The 20,902-nt window shown below is 35.3% G+C and overlaps 1 protein-coding gene across 4 annotated transcripts in view; it reads right to left on the reverse strand.

The window, feature by feature from the left end:
* Window positions 1-240: 240 nt before the first annotated feature.
* Window positions 241-20,902, reverse strand: part of YPEL1 (yippee like 1) — a 29,831-nt gene continuing 9,169 nt past the window's right edge. For 3 of the 4 annotated variants that reach the window (XM_053701936.1, XM_053701937.1, XM_053701938.1), the window contains 5 exons: window positions 16,649-16,927; window positions 11,381-11,424; window positions 6,296-6,404; window positions 1,890-4,932; window positions 241-1,217 (listed from right to left, as the gene is read on the reverse strand). In XM_053701936.1, coding sequence (XP_053557911.1) covers window positions 4,843-4,932; window positions 6,296-6,404; window positions 11,381-11,424; window positions 16,649-16,765 — 360 coding nt within the window. In that variant the 5' untranslated portion in view covers window positions 16,766-16,927 and the 3' untranslated portion in view covers window positions 241-1,217; window positions 1,890-4,842. The remainder of the gene's footprint in view (window positions 1,218-1,889; window positions 4,933-6,295; window positions 6,405-11,380; window positions 11,425-16,648; window positions 16,928-20,902) is intronic. The other variant, XM_053701939.1, reaches the window with a different exon arrangement.

The raw sequence follows: 20,902 nt of genomic DNA on the forward strand, positions 1-20,902 counted from the left end.
GAGGCAAAGAGAATGACTGAGGATTATGGGTAAGGGAAGTGACACTTAACAGCTCTGCTGGGGTGCTCTTTGCTTCCTCCTGCGGGCCAGGAGTTGAATATCCCACTAGTAATTAGAATGAAATTGTGGACTCTACATGCCATAGGAAAGAAACAATGTCCTAAATTCATATATGAACTCTACGTTAATTTGTACAAAAGAATATTTTTAAGCCAGTGATGTAGCAAATAAGACACAGAATTGCTGATTAAAGCTTTTTATTGTGATATCTCAAATAGAATACAACGTGAAACAAACAATCACACAAGTGTTGTACAATATTGCTAGACAGAACAACAAAGCTATGTCTGCTTAAAAAAAGAAAGCACTGAGTGTAAATAAAGTGACTTTGCGGCTTATACTATGTGTAATGCATCATATCATGCAGTAATTCCTCTCACTCAGTAGAACGGACAGAAAAATTGTATCTTCAAATGCAGTATCAGAATTCAGTTGCCTTGGTGGCTAATTGTGCTGGAGCACTGCTCTGTAGGTGCCTAACACTATGGATTATCCATATGAACTCAGCAACTCATCCAAAAGTAGTGACCTATCATTCCTTAAAGGGACAGTCTACATCTTAAAGTCTTACTTTAGATTAAGCTGCAAATATCCTCCTGCACCCTCTCTATATCACGCAGCAGTAACAGTAAAAAAAGGTATTTTAAAATGACTTGTTTGTTACCTTTGAAATGGCTGCAAAGCTCTGCTCACTGATGACATCACGACACAGGCTGCATTAAAGGCTTCACTAGTTACAGAAATATCACTAATTGGATTTATCAGACTGTCAATGCTATTTAGCAGAGTGCATAGATGCAGCCAAGATTGTGATGTCATCAGTGGGCAGACCTTGGCAGCCATTTCAAAGTGACCAGCAACAATAGTCATTTTAAAATAACTTTTTTACTGTGACTGCTGCATGATATAGAAAGGTTGCAGGAGGCTATTTGCAGTTTAATTTAAAGTAAGACTTTAAGAAAGTGTAGACTGTCCCTTTAACTCTACAGAGGGTCTGCAAAGAGATGAACTAACCTTGCCTGAACCATCATCAAAAACATATAGAGAATCTGCAAAAGCTTACAGATATTCACAATATACTTTCAAACAGTGCCCAGTTTTATTTATTTTCATATTGCTCTGGTGGAGATGTTGCTCTTCAATGCCAAGGATAGAAACTGGATTTAAAAAAAAAAAAAAAAACTAATGAGGATGTGTGTGAGGAAACCTATGTGCCTTAAATAAAGAAACATTCTTTAAAAAGATCAATGCCACAAACTCCTGGTTCTCTCTCAATACAGAAACTTTAGGTGCTGGAGAAATGACTGTTGTAAGAAAAAAGAAAAAAAAAAGAATGACAGGAGTATAGGAGAGGAAAAAAAAATGTGATAACCTTTTAACTACTGTGATCGCATTGCTATGTGCAGCAAGCTGCTTTGGGAATAACAGGTTAAGAACACTTGAATATAGATAGTACAAAGACAGAAAAAGTATTTACCAGAGTTACTCAGTTACCAGAGTAAAAAAAATCTTTAAACAGATGAAGATATAAATATGCAGTAAACAGATGAAGTATGACATCAGAACATCAAGTAACTGTATGTGGGAAACCCCACATGCTCGTTGCACATTGATCTCCAGCGCACTAGAGCTCAAAGAATTCACTCTGCAAAGGGATACGCTCCATTACATTTTAGGTCTATAGATGGAGTAACAGGTGTCAGAGTCCTTTTAGCTACTAAACTGTTTTGCCAATGGGGCGTAAAACGTCATTTTATAGCAGACAGACTAAGCATGTATTCTGGGTAAAATATACACTCCTAAAAAAAAAAAAAAAAAAAAAAAGGTACCTTTGTTTCCCTGCACCCCCCTGCCTACATTGTGGAGTTGGTTCGTCAATAAGGGCATGGAGACACTGAAGATGAAAACAAAGGGTGAAAACCGATTTCACAATAGCTTTTGAATACAGCTTATTAAAATACGCACGCACACAAACATCCGCACATGTTAAGTCACTACAATGATCATAAAAAAGTATGGAAAGGTATAACAAAAACAAACTTTTCACACATTAACACACAAAAAAAAACAAAAATCATTTTAAATATTATCCATATTATGTACAAAAATTGGTTAAATGGAAAATGCTTTTTTTTTCATTTTTATATATATTTCAAGTTTTATGCAAATTGCTGGAAAAAAAAAAATAGGATCAGTGACCAGACTGACCCGTGTATTACCTTAGCCACAACCAGGAGTTTTTTTTAAGCGGGTGCTTTGTTCATGAGGCAAGAACTGGCTTTTGATGGCAGCTGAATAGATTTGGTTACATAAAAAATTGTAAGCAATATTTGCCATAATCATAAGCACAGAGTTAAACAGCAGAGAGCATGGGGTGGTAATGGTTAGGAATTCTAGAAAATATAATTCAATTAAACAATCTTATGTAGAATACATCTCTGCACTACTAATTAAGTTAACCCGTTGACAACCAAAAGGGCAAAAACCTTTTTTAAAGGGTTGACATTAGCACATTGCATACAAAGATTACCCCATTTTAAGATAACCAACATAATATATATATATATATATATATATATATATATATATATATATATATATATATATATATTAATATTACACATATAGACACACATATACAGTTATCGTCTCCACCGCCTGTAGCGATTGCACAGCAAATGGTTTCTAAGCAGGGATGGAGTTAATGGGCAATTGAGATAGGTACAATATTTTGTTGCATAAAAAGGCAAATTTGCAACTACATAATAGATTTAGTCTAAAGTAATTCTGTACATGAATCAACAATGCACTGAAAAAAGAGGTTTCATATCTTGAACTATCTTTAAGCAATAATAGAAATTGAAGCATACCTTATGATTAAAGTGCAATCCAGCGAACATCTATAGAGAATGCATTAAGCAGCATTAATTATTTTATCTTACTGAAATAGTTTAGAGAATCATATAGTAAATATTTGGGGAAGAAACACAGTTTCTATTGCAAGAATTCCCATATTATTTAAGTCAAAGTGCTTACAGTAATTGTAGTGTTGTATATAAAAATAAATTGTCCTGCAAACCCACAGATCTATGTTTACAATTCAGTAATGTGCTTTCTTACAGGACAGAACTGTGGCTAGAATTTGGCTAAATTTAGCCAGTCCTGACCAGCTAGCTAACATGCAAGACTGCATTACAGACAAACACAAAGCCATAAGCTAAAAGGATTTAGCAAACGTCCTGTTGGCAGCTACTAGGGGAAGTGCGACATGCATCATGTATGAAGAGAAAAAGCGGAACCTTTCTAAAAAGCAGCACTGCAAAATAAGGCTGAAAATGCACACATTAGTTAATGGAGCATTTAAGAACAAGCACCTTTTCACTTCATCCAGATTCATCAGCAGCAGAGAAGCCTATGTTAGGAGTTGTTTAATCTATGTTTCATAGACATCTTGTGTTTTTTTTGTTTGTTTTTTTAACACTTTCAATGATTTTACACAAAAAAAAAACAAAAAAAAAAAAAACACACATTATGAAAGAAATGATTCAACCAGCAAACCACCCCAATCCTAGGATTTACATGAACTATTCTACAAAAGAAAATATGGTATCTAATAGTGTACAAATAGGCTTAGCTATGTGAACGTTTCCAAAATGCTAGTGTGCAAAATTCAGGAGCAACATTAATAACTTATTTCAAATGCCCTCTTTGTCCAGTGCATTAAATTAAACCTGCAATGGTTTATGGAACCAGCCATAAAATAATATCAAATGTACGTGCCAACATTATATAGGAATCATTTTTGTTAAACAATTTTGCAATTATAAAGTTGTCTTGGCAACTATAGGGACTTATACAGAGTGATATCTAACACACTGGGTAAGCAGAAGTTGTCCCCCACCCCCAAAGGGGAAAAAAAAATACATATATTTCACCAGATTGAACAGAAGCAAAAACATTTGCAGGGAAAAAAACAAACATGGTTTCCTGCAACTTCTTCCCAAACCAGCAGAGAGTCCCAGACTCTTTTTTTACCGTTTCTTAAACATCTGTAAACTAAATTACACGCTTGGAAGTTGAAGCTTTTTAACATCAGTCCTGCCCCTTTATAGAAAGCTTCTTCTGACACTAAAGGGGGTTAAATGCTTGATCTCCCATTGAAGGCGTTAATATCGCTGTACATCTCGTTCATCTTGCTTCTTAAGCCTTCACAGTGAAGTGAACAGATTTTGCAAACAATCATAAATGAAAGTCTTTGTACTACAATATTGTCATATATACATGTAGCAAAGGGTTTTTAAAAGAAAGAAAAAAAATCTTGCACATAATTCTCTTCTTTTTTCCTTTGGACAGGTGCACAATTACTTATTCAGTTTCTGAGTTATGATGCACGATTCTTAGTCTGAGAGAGAAAATGTAGAATACAGACATGCACAAAAATAACTGCAAGCCTAAAAAAAAAAAAAGTTACAAGGTTAAACTAGATCTCTCTGACTATGCATTTGGAGAAAGCAAAATCCTTTCCCACCATTGCAGGTCCCTGTAGTAGTATCTGGGGGAAAAAACAGCTAATCACACACTAGCATGTTCACAGAGGGTTAAAGAGAAAAAAAGCTGTAAAAAATGACCACGTGGCAAGGAAAATTTGACCACCTTGTGCCCATGAACTACTCTACCAGTCTTGTGAGTTTTTTTCTTGCTTAGAACTTCATTAATATCTTCAGCTGTCTGATGAAAAATCACATTGTCTAATGTACACGTCACAGACTCCGTTCATTTAGCTCACTCCCAGCCATTGTCCTTTATCATGTGAGCCAGTTCGATGATAAACTTTCCTTCCTTGTATTTCTGACTGCTTTCAAAGGCGTGTTCCTGTGGATAAGCAGGAAGAGAGAACAAAAGAAAAACAAAGTTCAACTATTACATTTATTTAAAAAAACAAAAAGGTTATCCATAAAATGGGACACAAATACATTGCCTGAACCCCAGAATGTTAAATAAAAAACATTGGACAGCTTACTAAATGTAATAAAGAATCAAGAATGTAAAGGTTGCTGTAAGTAAACAATCACGTTTCTTTCATTATTCAGATAGAGCATGAAGTTTTAAACAACTTTTTAATTTACTTCTATTATCACATTTTTTAACTTGGTATCTTTTGTTAAAAAGCAGGGATGTAAGCTCAGGAGCGTGCATGTGTCTGGAGCACTTTATGGCAGCAGTTTTGCAAAAGTACTAGGTGGCAGCACTATTTACGGTCATGTAGTGCTCCAAATAAACCTAGGTATCGCTTCAACAAAGAAAACAATGGGAACAAAGCAAATTTTATAACATAAATAAATTGGAAACTTTTTTTTAAAAAATTGCATGCTCTGTCTGAATCACAAAACACGATTTTTGGCTTTCATATCCCTTTAAACACTAAATAAATGCTAGCTAGAATAATGTACTAGATGCCCACCATGTTGTAACCTAGGTTTTCTAGGGGCAGTTAAACAATTTCAAAATGTTGCAAACCACAAGACCTTTAAAAGGGACATTGTACACTAGATTTTTTCTTTGCATAAATGTTTTGTCGAGGATCCATTTATACAGTCCATCTGGGAGTGTTTTTGTAACAATGTATAGTTTATTTTTTTTGTTTTTTTTAAAATAAAATTGTGCTGCTTTTAAGACCATTGTTTCTCAACAGTGGCCCTCATGTACCCCCAACAGGCCAGGTTTTCATTATGGCTGAAACAGTGCACAGGTGAAATAATCAGCTGATGGGCGAGAGCAGGTTAGTAACCATGGTTACGGATAAGCTGATTACTTCACATGTGCACCGGTTCAGCTATAATGAAAACCTGGCCTGTTGGGGGTACTTGAGGACCACGGTTGAGAAACTGTGTTTTAGACTCAAAAACAAGCCCCTAAGTGTCAGATGTATACGCTTGTTTACAGACTACTGCTGGCTCCAGTTTGTCTAATCATATGTAAGGAAGTAGGTAGTGTCTGATCTGCCTGATTTCCCAGCCCCATTCAGTGGGTGTCCCAGCCTAACCTCATCAACTGTGCTAAACTTGGAGCTTCTAAGTAAATTTTTAAAAAGGTTTTATACTGGATTTTTAGATCAGTATGTGTGCAAATTCTTCTTTATAGTAGTGTCTATTACATGCATATGCAAATTGGTGTATACTGTCTCTTTAATATGTGTTTAGATGGGAGTACTCTATAATAATATATTAAGACTCACATATTTCCAACCAAGTGTGGTTTTGCAGTTCTCACAGTAAATATCAGCTACTGCATGTAGACCGGTTAGAAGAACCCTTTCTTCTGCTGGACCACAGCCCACATTCACCCTGTAGAGTAAAAGAAAACAGTTAACGGCTTATAATGATCTTACCTTGTCTATTAAATATTTAACATGGGTTACAAAAGCAGGTGGTTCTTGTTCAGAATCATGGGACAATGACTGTAATATAGATGCTGACCTTTAAGCTTTGAAAACACCATCTATGCTCCATATGTTGTTAGCAGGCTATAGAAAAGAGCCCCAGAAAGAAGCTGCATGGACTGTCCCAACCATCCTAACCAGAAGAGAGGCTTTTACAAGACGTTACCACAAAACAATACTAAATACACTTTAGACAAGGGTCACCACCTTCCAAACATGCACGGGTCTAGTTTGAAGCAGCTAGTAGCGTCTAAGTTGCATCACTTTTTCCTTGGGGCATGATTGCTTAAAAATAGTTGATGTATTCAGAACATGAATGCCCATTTAAAAAAAAAGAAAACACAAGGCACAGAAATACATTTTTATATATTCTTTTAGATGGATCAGATCATTTTGTGGGTCTTTAAACTTGTTCAGCAATTACACTTAATTAGCTTTTAAAATAGTAAATGGAATGACGGCAGAAAGGGATAGAAAAAGTAATTTAAAGGGCCATGATACCCAAATGTTGAAACACTTGAAAGTGATGTAGCATAGCTGTAAAAAGCGGACTAGAAAATATCACCTGAACATCTCTATGTAAAAAAAGAAAGATATTTTACCTCAAAATGTCCTAAGTATTCACACCCCATTGTAAAGGACTTTAAGCAGCAAATCAGTATGTCTGTCCCGGGACCTGAAAGGGAGTGAGCCTCACGCACATGTTATTTCCCTATTCAGTTTAAGGAAGTTTACTATGAAATCTCATGAGATCACAGTAAAAGAGTTCATGACCTCAGCACTGTTGATGCTGATTGGCTGCAGTTAATTTCTTCTTTTTTTTTTTTTTTTTTAACCTGCAGCTGGACAGCAGCTAAAGTATAACTCTTTACATAGGACTTAGTCTGGTGAGCTAAGGAAATTGTGAGGTAAAATATCTTCCTTTTTTTACATAGAGATTCTCAGGTGATATTCTCCTGTCAGCTTTTTACAGTTATACTGCATCAGTTTCAAGTAATTTAGCACAGGGTTCTTCAAACTTTTTTCCCCAAGACCGTGTCATGATACCACATATCTTCGCGACCCTATTTTTATACTTTGTTTGAAAATATTAGTAACTAATATACAAGTTAGCTACAATTTTTGCAAAGTGACTAAAATGTGTGTGTACTTTATTCCTGATTGTAGTCAAACTTCAAAGTGTTTTAATAACACACACTCTCATGCCACAGACACACCACACACACACACTCTCATGCCACAGACACACACAAGCCATGACCCAGTAAACATGGTGTTGCGACCCAGTAATGGGTCCTGACCCGTGGTTTGAAGAACCCCGATTTAGCATATGAGTATTATGTCCCTTTAACAAACCAAATAAACAAATCATGCTACAACTGATCAACTAAATATGATTACACATGGGGGGGGGGGGGGGGGTTAAAAACTCGTCCTTTGAGTCTAGCCTTTTAGATCTCATTCATATGTTTAAAGATGGAGAATAAAAACATTTAGCAATTGTTTTAAAGGAAGACAAATCATTTATGCTCAAAATTGTAAACTATTTACTCTCTTGGGGATGACCCCCTCACTAAAAAAAAAAAAAAAAAAAAGGTAACAGATCATCTTTTTTCTTTCTTTCTAGATCTGGTTATGTTTTTGCAAACCAGTCTTTATAATAAGCATTAGTTAAAATCCAAAACAAATACCATCTAAACGGGGAGATTAAAGTTACTTTGTTTCTTAGTTCCATTTAAAACAGGAAATTTCAAAATGTATTACAGCTTTCTGGTTTCCCCCCCCTTTTTATAAAAATGGAGGTGCAGGCCATTAATAAAGCTACTTTTTACATGTGTGTGTAGTGAAGGAGCATGTTCTTAACATTAAAAAGGACACTAAAGTTAAAATGAAACTCATGATTCAGATAAAGCAGGTAGGTCATTTTACAACTTTACAATTTACTCTCATTTTCGGTTTGTGCTTCGTTTTTTTATACGAACACTTTAAGAGGCAACTCGTACTGAGCATGTGCACTAGTTTACAGTGTATACAAATACAAGCCTGCAATTGGTATGATGGCTGTCACATGGTACAGTGGGCAGGAGAATGTAAGAAATTGTTGAAAATTCTCAGGAAAAAAATTTAAAAATAAATAGTGATCATTTGAAATTGAGAGGAAGTGCTATTGCATGTGGAGATGATACAATTCTGTTGTATTTAATGGTCCTTAAATAGAGCGGTCGCCAATGTCATCAGCTAGTGATATCAACACCGATATTGCAATTTACAGGAGATACTGGTTTGTGCTGAGCTAACTGCTTTAAAAGCAACCTTTATGTGCATTTTTTTATTTTTAAAAGGGACATTTATGTGTAAAAACTAAACACTCTAATGTGTAGGAGCATTTTATTAGCGCACTGTTGCTTGCATATAAAAACATCAGCGCCAGAGCAGCTATGCACTACTGGGAGCAGAAGAATGTGAGTGTGTGTAGCCATCAATCATCATCTAGCTCCCAGTAGTGCACTGCTTCTATCTAAATAGGCTTTTTAACAAAGGATACCAAAATAACAAAGTGCACTTGATAACAGAAGTACATTGAAAAAAAAAATCTCTATAATGTAATGCTCTAACAAATTAAATAAAAATTTTGAGGTTCATGTCCATTTAATAAGCTTAGTTACTGCATTCATATGTATGACCTTTTTGTGTTTGCTGTCTCTTTAATGCTCTCTCCAAAATCTGGAAATCATTATCTAGGTAGAATAAGATGTAGAACTTCAATTATTCTCATTATGGAAAAAACTAAGGTAACATATAATGTTCTTTACCTTTAAGAGGTAGAAAACAAAAAAAACTATCACAGAACTGCATTTCTCACACATGAGGGAATAGCAGGTTAGTTAAGCCAGATTCCAGTTTGCAAATCCTTGGCAGACTTATATGAATAGTATGAGTGTTTCAGATATTTTGTTAATCCGTCCGTGAAAGGGACACACATAGTAATCAAGTATCTGCCCCCAATATAATTTCCTGCTTATAAAGCCCTTTAGAAAGAAAAAAAAATTGCCTGGCACCCATTCAAACCAGATGCAATGCGCACCAGGTGCAGTCAAGTGAGAGCAACCACTATGTCTCAGCATTTTCCCCCCAACTGGATCTTTTTATAGCCCACAGTTTTGACAAAGCACTCATAAGATTATTAATTAGAACATGACCTGAACACGCCTTTACATTACAGACTGTGTAAAGCCAAGGCTTTACCCCAAGCTCTTTACATTTAAACAAAGAGCAGGGACTCCTACAATCTCACATTTTTTTTTAAACAAATAAAAGTGGAATGTGGTCACTAGTGACAACACTGAAGCAACATTACACTCAAAATATAAATCCTCAAAATGTTTACCATGTGCAGTCAAACTCTTTAAAAAAGGCACATTAAAGGGATACTAAACCCACATTTTTTATTTCATGATTCAGATAGAGCAAGAAATTTTAAGTAGATTTCTAATTTACTCCTATTATTTTTTGTTAGTTCTCTTGCTATCTTTATTTAAAAAGCAAGAATGTAAATCTTAGCAGCCAGCCCATTTTCGGTTTAGCACCAGGGATAGTGCTTGCTTATTGGTGGCTGACATTTACCCACCAATACGCAAGCATAACCCAGGTTCTCAACCAAAAATAGGCCGGCTCCTATGCATCACATTCCTGCTTTTTAAATAAAGACAACAAGAGAACAAAGAAAAATTGATAAGAGTAAATTAGAAAGTTGCATGCTCTATCTGAATCATGAAAGAAAAAAATTTGGGTTTAGTGTCCCTTTAAACACGTTTAGATGGTAAGATAAAAAAACTGCCATATACCACCTACATATTTATTTTGTCCCCTTTTACTGTTCCATTCTGAAATTGTGAGCTTTTCAGTTCCGGTTATAAATGGAAGTACAGAGCAATGTTTTATTCTACACAGCCATTGGCTGCACACTAGTGACCTTTAGTGTTTAATGTCCCTTTAATGTACAAAGAGTGCTTGGATAGGAAAGTAAAGACTATGAAGCGGCAACAATACGCTCAGATAACACTAAACACTTTCAGGACAAAGTTGTTGGTTTTTTTTTTTTGCCTAAAGGGCCAGTAAACCTAGCAAATAATGTTATATAATTCTGCACATAGTGCAAGATCATATAACATTAGCTTAGCGCCAGGTTTCTAAAGCAAATTGTTAGATAGATATTTAGCAAAGAAAACAGAACGCCGCTCCAGGCTCTACTGAGCGGGTCTGTTTTCTTCTTCTAAGCGCATCTGGGCACGTTGTCTAATCACAGCCAGCCCAATTGTGCTATTAAACGCAATGTAGCTTTTAAGACCAGAGCGGGAGTGAACTACGTTGATTTTAATAGCACAATCGGGAGCGCTGTGACTAGACAGCGTGCCCACAATGCGCTTGGCAGAAGAAAACAGACCTGCTCAGTAGAGCCAGGAGCGGCGTTCTGTTTTCTTTGCTAAATATTTAACAATTTGCTTTAGAAACCTGTTTAAAATGTAGGAGCCAGTAAAAATATTTAGGAGCCAGACAGTGGTATTTGTAAATAGATATGAACAACCCAAAAAATTAGGAGCCAGGGGTAAAATTATAGGAGCCAGTGGCTCCCAGGCTCCTGGGTTTGTCGAGCCCTGCGCTAAGCTAATGTTATATAATTCTGCACTATGTGTAGAATTATATAACATTATTTGCTAGTTTTACTGGCCCTTTAATACACAAAAAAGGTATGCGTTTTAAAATTTCCTTAGATGCAACAAAATTATTTTTTTAAAATGCCACTATCCCTTTATTGAACGTCAGCAGTCTTCAATGTACAAAATGCAAATAAATTTAGAATACAAAGCCAGCTACACTTACACAGAATTAAAGAGGTAGGCTCTTCCTTGACTTCCCTGAAATGACTGCAGAAAAAAAAAAAAAGTATCATTAGAAATCATCATGTTCTCACCTTAAATCATTAAAAAAGAGGTACATCTGTTTATGTGAAAAATCGTGTTAGTCATAATTATTAATATTCAATGCCATTCAGAAGAAATAATTCAGTCACGATGAATATCCCAGTGATGCCCCTTTCCACAACAGTGCAACTATTATTGTAAATAAGTCTACGAGCTTATCCAGCCAGGGGAATAATTGTAAATTATTAATTGTAAACTCTATGAATCATTGTCCAATAAATTGCTTTAGGAAGAATACAGAAGCCACACGAAGACAATACAATATGAGCATACTCTACTAATCCAGCATGCTCAATAGTGCTCACGCGTAATGGCTTAGATTCAAACTCCTGTTAGACTATAAATATGATAGCCTGATCATGAGCTGGAATTGAAAGTAAAAACTACATGCAAAATAAACTAAATGTTTATTTAGTAAAACTATTTTACAATAAAAGAAGGAAAAGGTTATTTAACCCTGGTGTTTTGATTATATCTGTATTGCTTGGTGGGTGCATGAGCTGTCTCTCATAGAAGATGAAAATCGTGTCTGAACCAGGTAGACATTGTTCAGTATGTTGAACGGAAAATAGTAATAATCCCTTTCAAGTGTAAATGTGATGGAGGACAGATATATGTGGGAAGAGCAGCTTGCATAAGTTTTTTTTTCTGTCTGTACATGACAGGGACAGTAAAGTCAGATTCAGATAGATCATGTAATTTTAAAAGAACTTTCCAATTTACTGTTCTATTATCTAAATGTGTTTAGCTCTCTTTGTATCATTTATTTAAAAGAATACCTAGGTAGGTAGGAGCAGCAATGCACTATTTGGAGCTAGCTGCTGATTGGTGACTGCACATATATGCCTCTTGTCATTGGCTCACCCAATGTGTCCAGCTAGCTTCTAGTAGCTCATCGCTGCTCCTACCACAAGGAGTACTAAGATCTTGAAGCAAATTAGAAATGTGCTGAAAATCGTATGCTCTATATGAATCATGAAGGAAAACTTTGTGTTTCATGTCCCTTTAATACACGTCATACATCATCACACCTTTTAATGCTAGAACATACTAGCACTTGTGCAAGACAAAACATTGGTCTACAAATAACTGTTCATTTGAAAGTAGTTATATTAATTTGCATATTGTCACATATATTAATTAAATAAGTAAAAAATCTTAAAAGGGACAAACAAATGCATTAAAGGGACAGTCTACTCCAAAATTGTTATTGTTTAAAAAGATAGATAATACCTTTATTTCCCATGCCCCAGTTTTGCGTAACCAACAAGATTATAGTAATTCTTTTTTTACCTATGTGATTACCTTGTAATCACAGAGGCGATTACAGACAGCCTCCTTATTTCAGTTCTATTGTCAGTGCCCTCTCATAAGTAACTCAACGGGCGTGAGCACAATTTTATATGGCACACATGAACTAGCTGTGAAAAACTGTCAAATGCATTGAGATAAGAGGTGGCCTTCAAGAGCTTAGAAATTACTACCTAGGTTTAGCTTTCAGCTATGAATACAAAGAGAACAAAGCTAATTTGATGATAAAAGTGAATTGGAAAGTTGTTTAAAATTGCATGCCCTAGTCGATAAATTTGGTTGGACTTGGTCATTGGGAAATGTAGAGAAATGGCTAGTTTTAGCTAAAAATGGCCTAATGTCAGTTTCCCCCATATATCGAGACCTAATCTCCTCAAAAGGCAATTCTAGCTTGGAAAAATTACTTGATAATTGGGCGGTGGCTCTATCGCAGAACTTGGGGGATATTGAATTAATTCAATATTCACTATCTGAGGTCTTAAGAATTACTCTCTCCTCATCTTGGAGAGAATCCCATATAAGATTATTACTTATGACTTATTTCACTCCTGAAAAAGCTGTGCGATGTAGGAACACTGAATTTAATCTATGCCCTAGATGTTCTTTACCATCGGCCAATCTTCTACATATGCTTTGGAATTGTCCAAAAATTCAACAGTTTTGGCTGAAGGTACAATATTGGCTTAATACATTAGGAATCTCCCCTTTGACTCTCTTGCCAGCACATATTTTTCTATGGAAAGAATCGGAAGACCGACTAATAAATACTAAATTAGTTAACTTAGCTATTTTAGCAGCAAGATACTTAATCTTAAAAAAATGGAAAAATAGGTCAGTCCCCAGTATCCAAGAGGTCAAAAACTGCCTTAAAAAACAATGTATTCTGGAACAAATAGACACCAATCTGGAAGAAGAAAGGGATATTATTCTGTTTTTCAGAAAGTGGTCTGTTTTTATTAGATTTTTTCCCTCGAATGAAATTGACAGTTTAATATATCCATTCAGAAATACTGAATTGGTTTTGCTTGGCCTCTGGTAAAATTCTATTTTTATTTCTCCCTTTTTTTTTTTTTTTTTGTTCTGTCTTGCTGAGTGTTGCAATGGCTGCATTGAATTGTATATGTCTTTTGTCAAGGGGGGGGGGAATAAAGAAAAAGGAAAAATGTATTTCAACAGTTAATGATGAAGTTCGAGGAGTATCGGACTGAAACAATATGTTAAGATTAACAGAGGTTGAAAGCTCTTAAACTTTACAGAAGGGGTTTACCCTTTTTTTTTTTTTTTATTATTGTTTTTTCTTTTGTTTTTTCTGTTTTTTTCTTTTGGGCATATCAAGATATGAAATGTAAAATATTGTTGGGTTTCTAATTACTTGTTTTGCCCTTCCTTTATGTTGCTTCCTCTGAAATTGTATGAAATTTTATAACTGTTGAAATACAATAATTAAAAACAAAAATATAAAAAAAATAAAAAAAATTGCATGCCCTATCTGAATCACGAAAGTTTAATTTTGACTCGACTGTCTCCTTAAGAAAATATTTGCTGACAATGCAAAAGATCCTACGTTTAATACTTTTTAAAAGGAACAATAAACACCTTGTGATTTTTGTATAAAATATGTTTAGTTATGAGGAATTAAACTTTACAATATATTTAATTTAGCTCTGAAAATTGAGCAATTTCTAATTTTCGGAACTTGAGATGCACACAACTGACTTTCCAAGACGAACGCTGCTATATATTTATCCCCAAGTGGCTTTAACAACTGGAAAACAATTGTATACTAATTTTTATAATAGCCTTTTTGTCTGTGGACTAAATGGCTTCTCCAAATAGGGTAAATGGTAGGTGAAGTTTGGCTATTGAAAAACAGAATTTATGTTTACCTGATAAATTTCTTTCTCCTACAGTGTATCCGGTCCACGGCTTCATCCTTACTTGTGGGATATTCTCTTCCCCTACAGGAAGTGGCAAAGAGAGCACACAGCAGAGCTGTCCATATAGCTCCCCTCAGGCTCCGCCCCCCCAGTCATTCGACCGACGGTTAGGAGAAAAAGGAGAACCATAAGGTGAAGTGGTGACTGTAGTTTACAAAAAATAAATTTAAACCTGACCAAAATGCCAGAACGGGCCGTGGACCGGATACACCGTAGGAGAAAGAAATTTATCAGGTAAACATAAATTCTGTTTTCTCCTACATTGGTGTATCCAGTCCACGGCTTCATCCTTACTTGTGGGAACCAATACCAAAGCTTTAGGACACGGATGAAGGGAGGGAACAAGTCAGGTAACCTAAACGGAAGGCACCACTGCTTGCAAAACCTTTCTCCCAAAAATAGCCTCCGAAGAAGCAAAAGTAATGAATTTGTAAAATTTGGCAAACGTATGCAGTGAAGACCAAGTCACTGCATTACAAATCTGTTCAACAGAAGCCTCATTCTTGGAAGCCCATGTGGAAGCCACAGCTCTAGTAGAGTGAGCTGTAATTCGTTCAGGAGGCTGCCTTCCAGCAGTCTCATAAACCAACCGGATGATGCTTTTCAGCCAGAAAGACAGAGAGGTCGCAGTCGCCTTTTGACTTCTCCTCTTGCCAAGATAGTAACTTAATATCTATGGAATGTAGAGGTTCAAACGGAACCCCTTGAAGAACTGAAAGAACTAAATTTAGACTGCATGGAGGAGCCACAGGTCTGTAGACAGGCTTGATTCTGACTAAAGCCTGTACAAACCCTGAATATCTGGCATGGCTGCCAGACGCTTGTGTATCTGAAAAAACACCTTATTTATAGTGAAAAACATGCTAAAAAGCAATCGATTTTAAAGCCCACAATAGTGTCAACCAGCATAGAGCCCTAAATATAAGCCATCATTTTATATAGAGTCTATTAGAAAGAAAAAAAAAAATGGCTTAGCAATCCCAGAGGGAATTTCTGACAGTCTTCTAGCATTACATGGTCTTGTTAGAAACATGACTGATCATACCTGAAGCAGATAACCAGAGAACATCAGTTGGGGGGAACAGTTTGCAGGCTTAACAGTCCTGCGTGGGAACAGCAATGGATTTTAGTTACTGGTGCTAAAATCATACTCCTCTCAACAGAAATCTTCATCACTTTCTGCTGTAGAGTAAATAGTACAAACCGGCACTATTTTAAAATAACAAACTCTTGATAGAAGAAATAAAAAACTACAACTAACACCACATACTCTTTACCACCCCCATGGAGATGCTACTTGTTCAGAGCGGCAAAGAGAATGACTGGGGGGGGCGGAGCCTGAGGGGAGCTATATGGACAGCTCTGCTGTGTGCTCTCTTTGCCACTTCCTGTAGGGGAAGAGAATATCCCACAAGTAAGGATGAAGCCGTGGACCGGATACACCAATGTAGGAGAAAATAATTATATTACAGTAAAGGATGTTAATTTGTTTTAAAAACATACTACAGTTAAACAACAGAAATGTCTTGTAATTACAAGGTGTTTACTGTCCCTTTAAAGACAATATAATAAAGACAAAGATAAAATAAAGTTCAAATGAAAAACAAAAACAAGACACGTCTAAGTTAGAAAACGGATACGCAGCTAACTAGACCTAGCATACTAACTGCTCTAAAACCTATGATGAATAATGATGATGGAATGTATCATGTCTGGCCAGTAAATGCAGTGCAATAACATCTGTTATGTAAGGAGCGTGTGATGGGTGTGAGCTGTCTAACCTTACTAGTTTTTTTTTATTATTATTGTAAATACATTCATCTAAAAAGCAGCTGGTATTGAAATCATGTAAAAACATAACGTTAACATCAGAAATGGGCAGATGAGCAAACTGTTAGCATGACAGAAAAAGCACTTGCCTTGGATATTAATTCATCGTGGTTGGCTAAGTGTGCCCTACAATGTATACAGCTGTAAGTTCTGTGACAGTTTGGCAGATAAGCCTGGAAAGTTTTTGATTTTGTCATCTTCACCATTTCGGTCGGTGGATCCTCACTCAGCTCGGGGCTGGCACTGGAAGAATTACAACTTTGCTGCACTCGCTGACAAAAGAAACACTGGAAAATGCAAGCAAAAGCCGTTGTTGGTTTAGGGAGTGTGTGGCACTTCCCACACAGGTGCCAGGGGAGAAAGTCAACCTGTAAAAGAAAGAGCAAAAAAAGGTTGTTGCCAAACAAACAGACTGAAGAAAAAGGTCTTGTTTTAAAAAAAAAAAAAAAAAAAGACATATTTAAAGATACTAGCAAAGTTAATTTCTAATATTAAATTGCCAGAATGTCAGCTGAATAACTTAAAATTGTGACTAGAAATAAACCATCCATTAAGTCACCAAAATATCACTTTAATTTATGATGTCTAGTTTACAATTCATATCTCAGTGGCTTAGCTGACAGCAGAACCTCTCCCCTCCCCATGGAGTGTGTATGCCATTTCAACTCTACTCAGTGCCCATGGCTGACCTGGACCCTAAGGAAACAGTTCCCTGATGCACATGTTCTAGTCAAAAGTTTTGGCTACTGCTTTAAAAACTCTATAAAATATTTTGATAAAATGTCAAATTAAAGTAAATATATGTCTGGGTGTGTTGTCTATTAACTACTTAGTCAATAGTAACAGTAATGTAATGTGTAATTGAAAATGTTATTGTTTAAAAAGATAGATAATCCCTTCATTACCCATTCCATTCTCCACTTTTGCATAACCAACACTGTTATATTAATATAGTTTTTTCTTCTATGGTTACCTTTTTCTAATCCCCTGCAGGCCGCCCTCTTATCTCAGTGCTTTTTAAAATCTGGCACAACAGTTAGAGATAAGGGGCGGCCTGCAGGGGATTATAAACAGGTAATCGTAAAGGTTATAAGTTTATAAATAGAAAAATGTTGGTTATGAAATGTGTTATCTATCTTTTTCAACAATAAAAAAATGAAATTTAAAAAAATAAAAATAAAAAAAAAAATCAAGTAGACTGTCACTTTAACTCTCCTTTCCCAAACACCCAATATCTGCAGGAAACAATCTGTTCTATTGAATCAGTGAAGTTTCTTTAAGTATGGAGTACTTTTAGGATAAAAGGGACACAAGAGTCATGTTGTGTGGAAGAGTATTTTAAAATGCATTAGGTCTTTTTGTAAAACAAAATGTACATATACTGAGGAAAAAAAAAAAGTTATGTTTTTATGCTCAAGAGGTGTATTTAAGTCCAGCAATAAGTCAGTGAGTAACCACTAAATACAGTAGAATTGAATAGTTAACAAGTGCATAATAAAAAGACAATGCAAAGGCACTTTCAAATAAGCCGTATAAAAAAAAAAAATAAAAAAAAGTCTGGCAAAAGTATTTATCTATTTTTTTCTCCTATTTTACAGCCCCTGTATCATGTGACAGACATCAGCCAATAACAGACTAGTATACGTATACCCTGTGAACTCAGAAAAAAAAACTGCATGCTCTTTCTAAATCATGTAAGTGTATTTTGACTTCAGTGTCCCCTTAAGGCTTAGTCACACTTCCTAAAAGTGTTTTTTTGTTTTGTTTTTTTTAAATAAAAAACAAACAAACCTCCTTTAAAAACTGAACCTTTTTTCATCTCCACAAAGAATACTGAGAGCAACAGAATATGGGGTACCCCCACCAGAAAGTATTTCTCATAAACATAGCATTCTGAGGCTGACAAACTACCCAAATCTTCATATACCGTGTGTGTGTACAGAAATCCAAAATCCAAACTTATTGTTAAAAAAAATTTTAAGGGATAAGAAAGACAAAATTAAACTCGCATGATTCAGATAGAGTGTGTAATTTTAAGACACTTTTAAATTCACTTCTATTTTCAAATGTGCTTCATTCTCTTAGTATCCCTTGTTAAAAATGAATATGCACATATCATACACTAGTGGGAGCTGCTGCTAATTGGTGCCTGCACACATTTGTCTCTTGTGATTGGCTAACTAGATGTGTTCAGCTAGCTGCCAGTAGTGCAAATGTTGTCCCTTTAGCAATGGATAACAAGAGAATGAAGAAAATTTGATAATAGAACATATAGTTTTAAACAACTTTCAAATTGACTTCTATCTGAATCAAAAAAAAATTTGGGGGGTTTATTATTATAATAGTAATTTTTTATATTTTATTTTACAAATATATATAATTTTCCCACTTGTAAGTCACAATCGTCTCTGTCTTTGGTTTCTTTTTATGTTATAAAACGCAAGTACGGTAATGGTCTATATTTAAACAACAAACAGTATCTTTCTGATTACAGTACTTCTTGAAAGCCATACGGCTAGTCACAAAAGGCAAGGCTTTATGCTAGCCATATGGCTTGTAAGAAGATTGGATCCGCGCTGAAAATATCACCTCTATAAAAAAAAGTGTACTTCTAAGTGGTCCTGCGTTGGTGTAGGTAAGGAAACTTAAAGGGACATGAAACCCAATTTTTTTTTCTTTCATGATTCAGATAGAACACCATTTTAAACAACTTTCCAATTTACTTCTATTATCTGATGTGCTTCATTCTCTTGGTATCCTTTGTTGACAAAGCAGCAATGTACTACTGGGAACTAGCTGAATGCATCGGGTGAGCCAACAACATGAGTCATAAGTGCAGCCACCAATTAGCAGCTCGAGTCCATCTAGGTATCCCTTTTTAACAAAGGATATCAAGAGAACTAAACAAATTAGATAAAAGTAGAATGGGAAGTTGTTGTTTTTTTTAAATCACATGCTTACTGAATCATGAAAGAAAAAAAAAGTAGGGTTTATGTCCCTTTAACATCAGAAAAAGATTTAACCATTTCAAATCTAAATACAAATCTGAATACATTTTAATTTAAAAAGGTACAGATTTACATATATATGCCATCTTTGTCCATATGTATCATTAAAGGGACACTGAACCCAAATGTTTTCTTTCATGATTCAGAGAGCATGCAATTTTAAGCAACTTTCTAATTTACTCCTATTAGCAAATTGTCTTCATTCTCTTGGTATCTTTATTTGAAATGCAACACCCACTCCTAAACATGTCCTGCAACTGGAAAGCACTTTACATCCACAGTTTTGTCCACACTTTTTCCCCATAATGCATAGCTCTTATCAGTTACATTTAATTAGTCTGAGAACACTGCCCATGACATATCCAGCCTATGAGTGCCGTCTATCACCAGGTTTTATATGCAATTTCCAGTTGCAAAGAATAGAAGAAAACTGTATAAAAGACTAGCTCTTCTCCCTGTGTATTCCAGCTGTCAATTACCTTGTACAACGCCTGCAAACAAAGACACTGACCTGAACTTACAACTAAATATAGCCTACACAGCAAACCCTAAGGTTAGTAGCAACTAGTACAAAGGAACGATGTAGGGCTGCAACTAACGATTATTTTCATAATCGATTAATCGGCCGATTATTTTTTCGATTAATCGGATAAAAAGAGAATCAATAATAGTTTCCAATATTTTGAATAAAATCCACATAATGAGTGTTACAAATATAAACTTCAGACTAAAATTTTACATTAACACAACTGTTTGTCCAATTTTTAAGCAGCAGAGCATAGTTTTATAATTAAACAAAACCACAAACTGTTTGAAAAGAGGTAGGACTAGAAAGAGTTAGACTATCACTGTTAATAACATTCTGTTATTCACTCTTTCAGAAACTTTGCATTGAAATGCAAAAATCACAACATGTCCACATGCTTCTGGCTAAGGCTGGTTCTCTGTTTGCAGCTATATTTCCTGCAGCAGAGAAAAGGCTGTTGAGGTGTATAAGTAGGGTTTTGCCAATTTCACCAAAGTGGGATATTTATCTTTGTTAGCTCTTCACCAATGCTAAGTGTTTTCTACCTTGGCAAGGGGCCTCTCAATAAAGTAACCCTTGACTTCATTCTAACATAAAAATATCTTGAATATCTATATGCAATGGTAAATAACCAGCTATAAGGTTAGGGGAAAATATCTAATCCGCTCTAAAAATAACAGATATATACTTATAAAGGTTGAATCTGGTACATATTATCACATTTTATTAAAAATATTAAAAAAAAACACAATAAAAAACAAAAATAAAAAGTGCCAAGGAATATATATCAATAACAGGACAAAGCCTTA

The sequence above is a fragment of the Bombina bombina genome, chromosome 2, assembly GCF_027579735.1.
Source record: "Bombina bombina isolate aBomBom1 chromosome 2, aBomBom1.pri, whole genome shotgun sequence".
Taxonomy (NCBI): domain Eukaryota; kingdom Metazoa; phylum Chordata; class Amphibia; order Anura; family Bombinatoridae; genus Bombina; species Bombina bombina.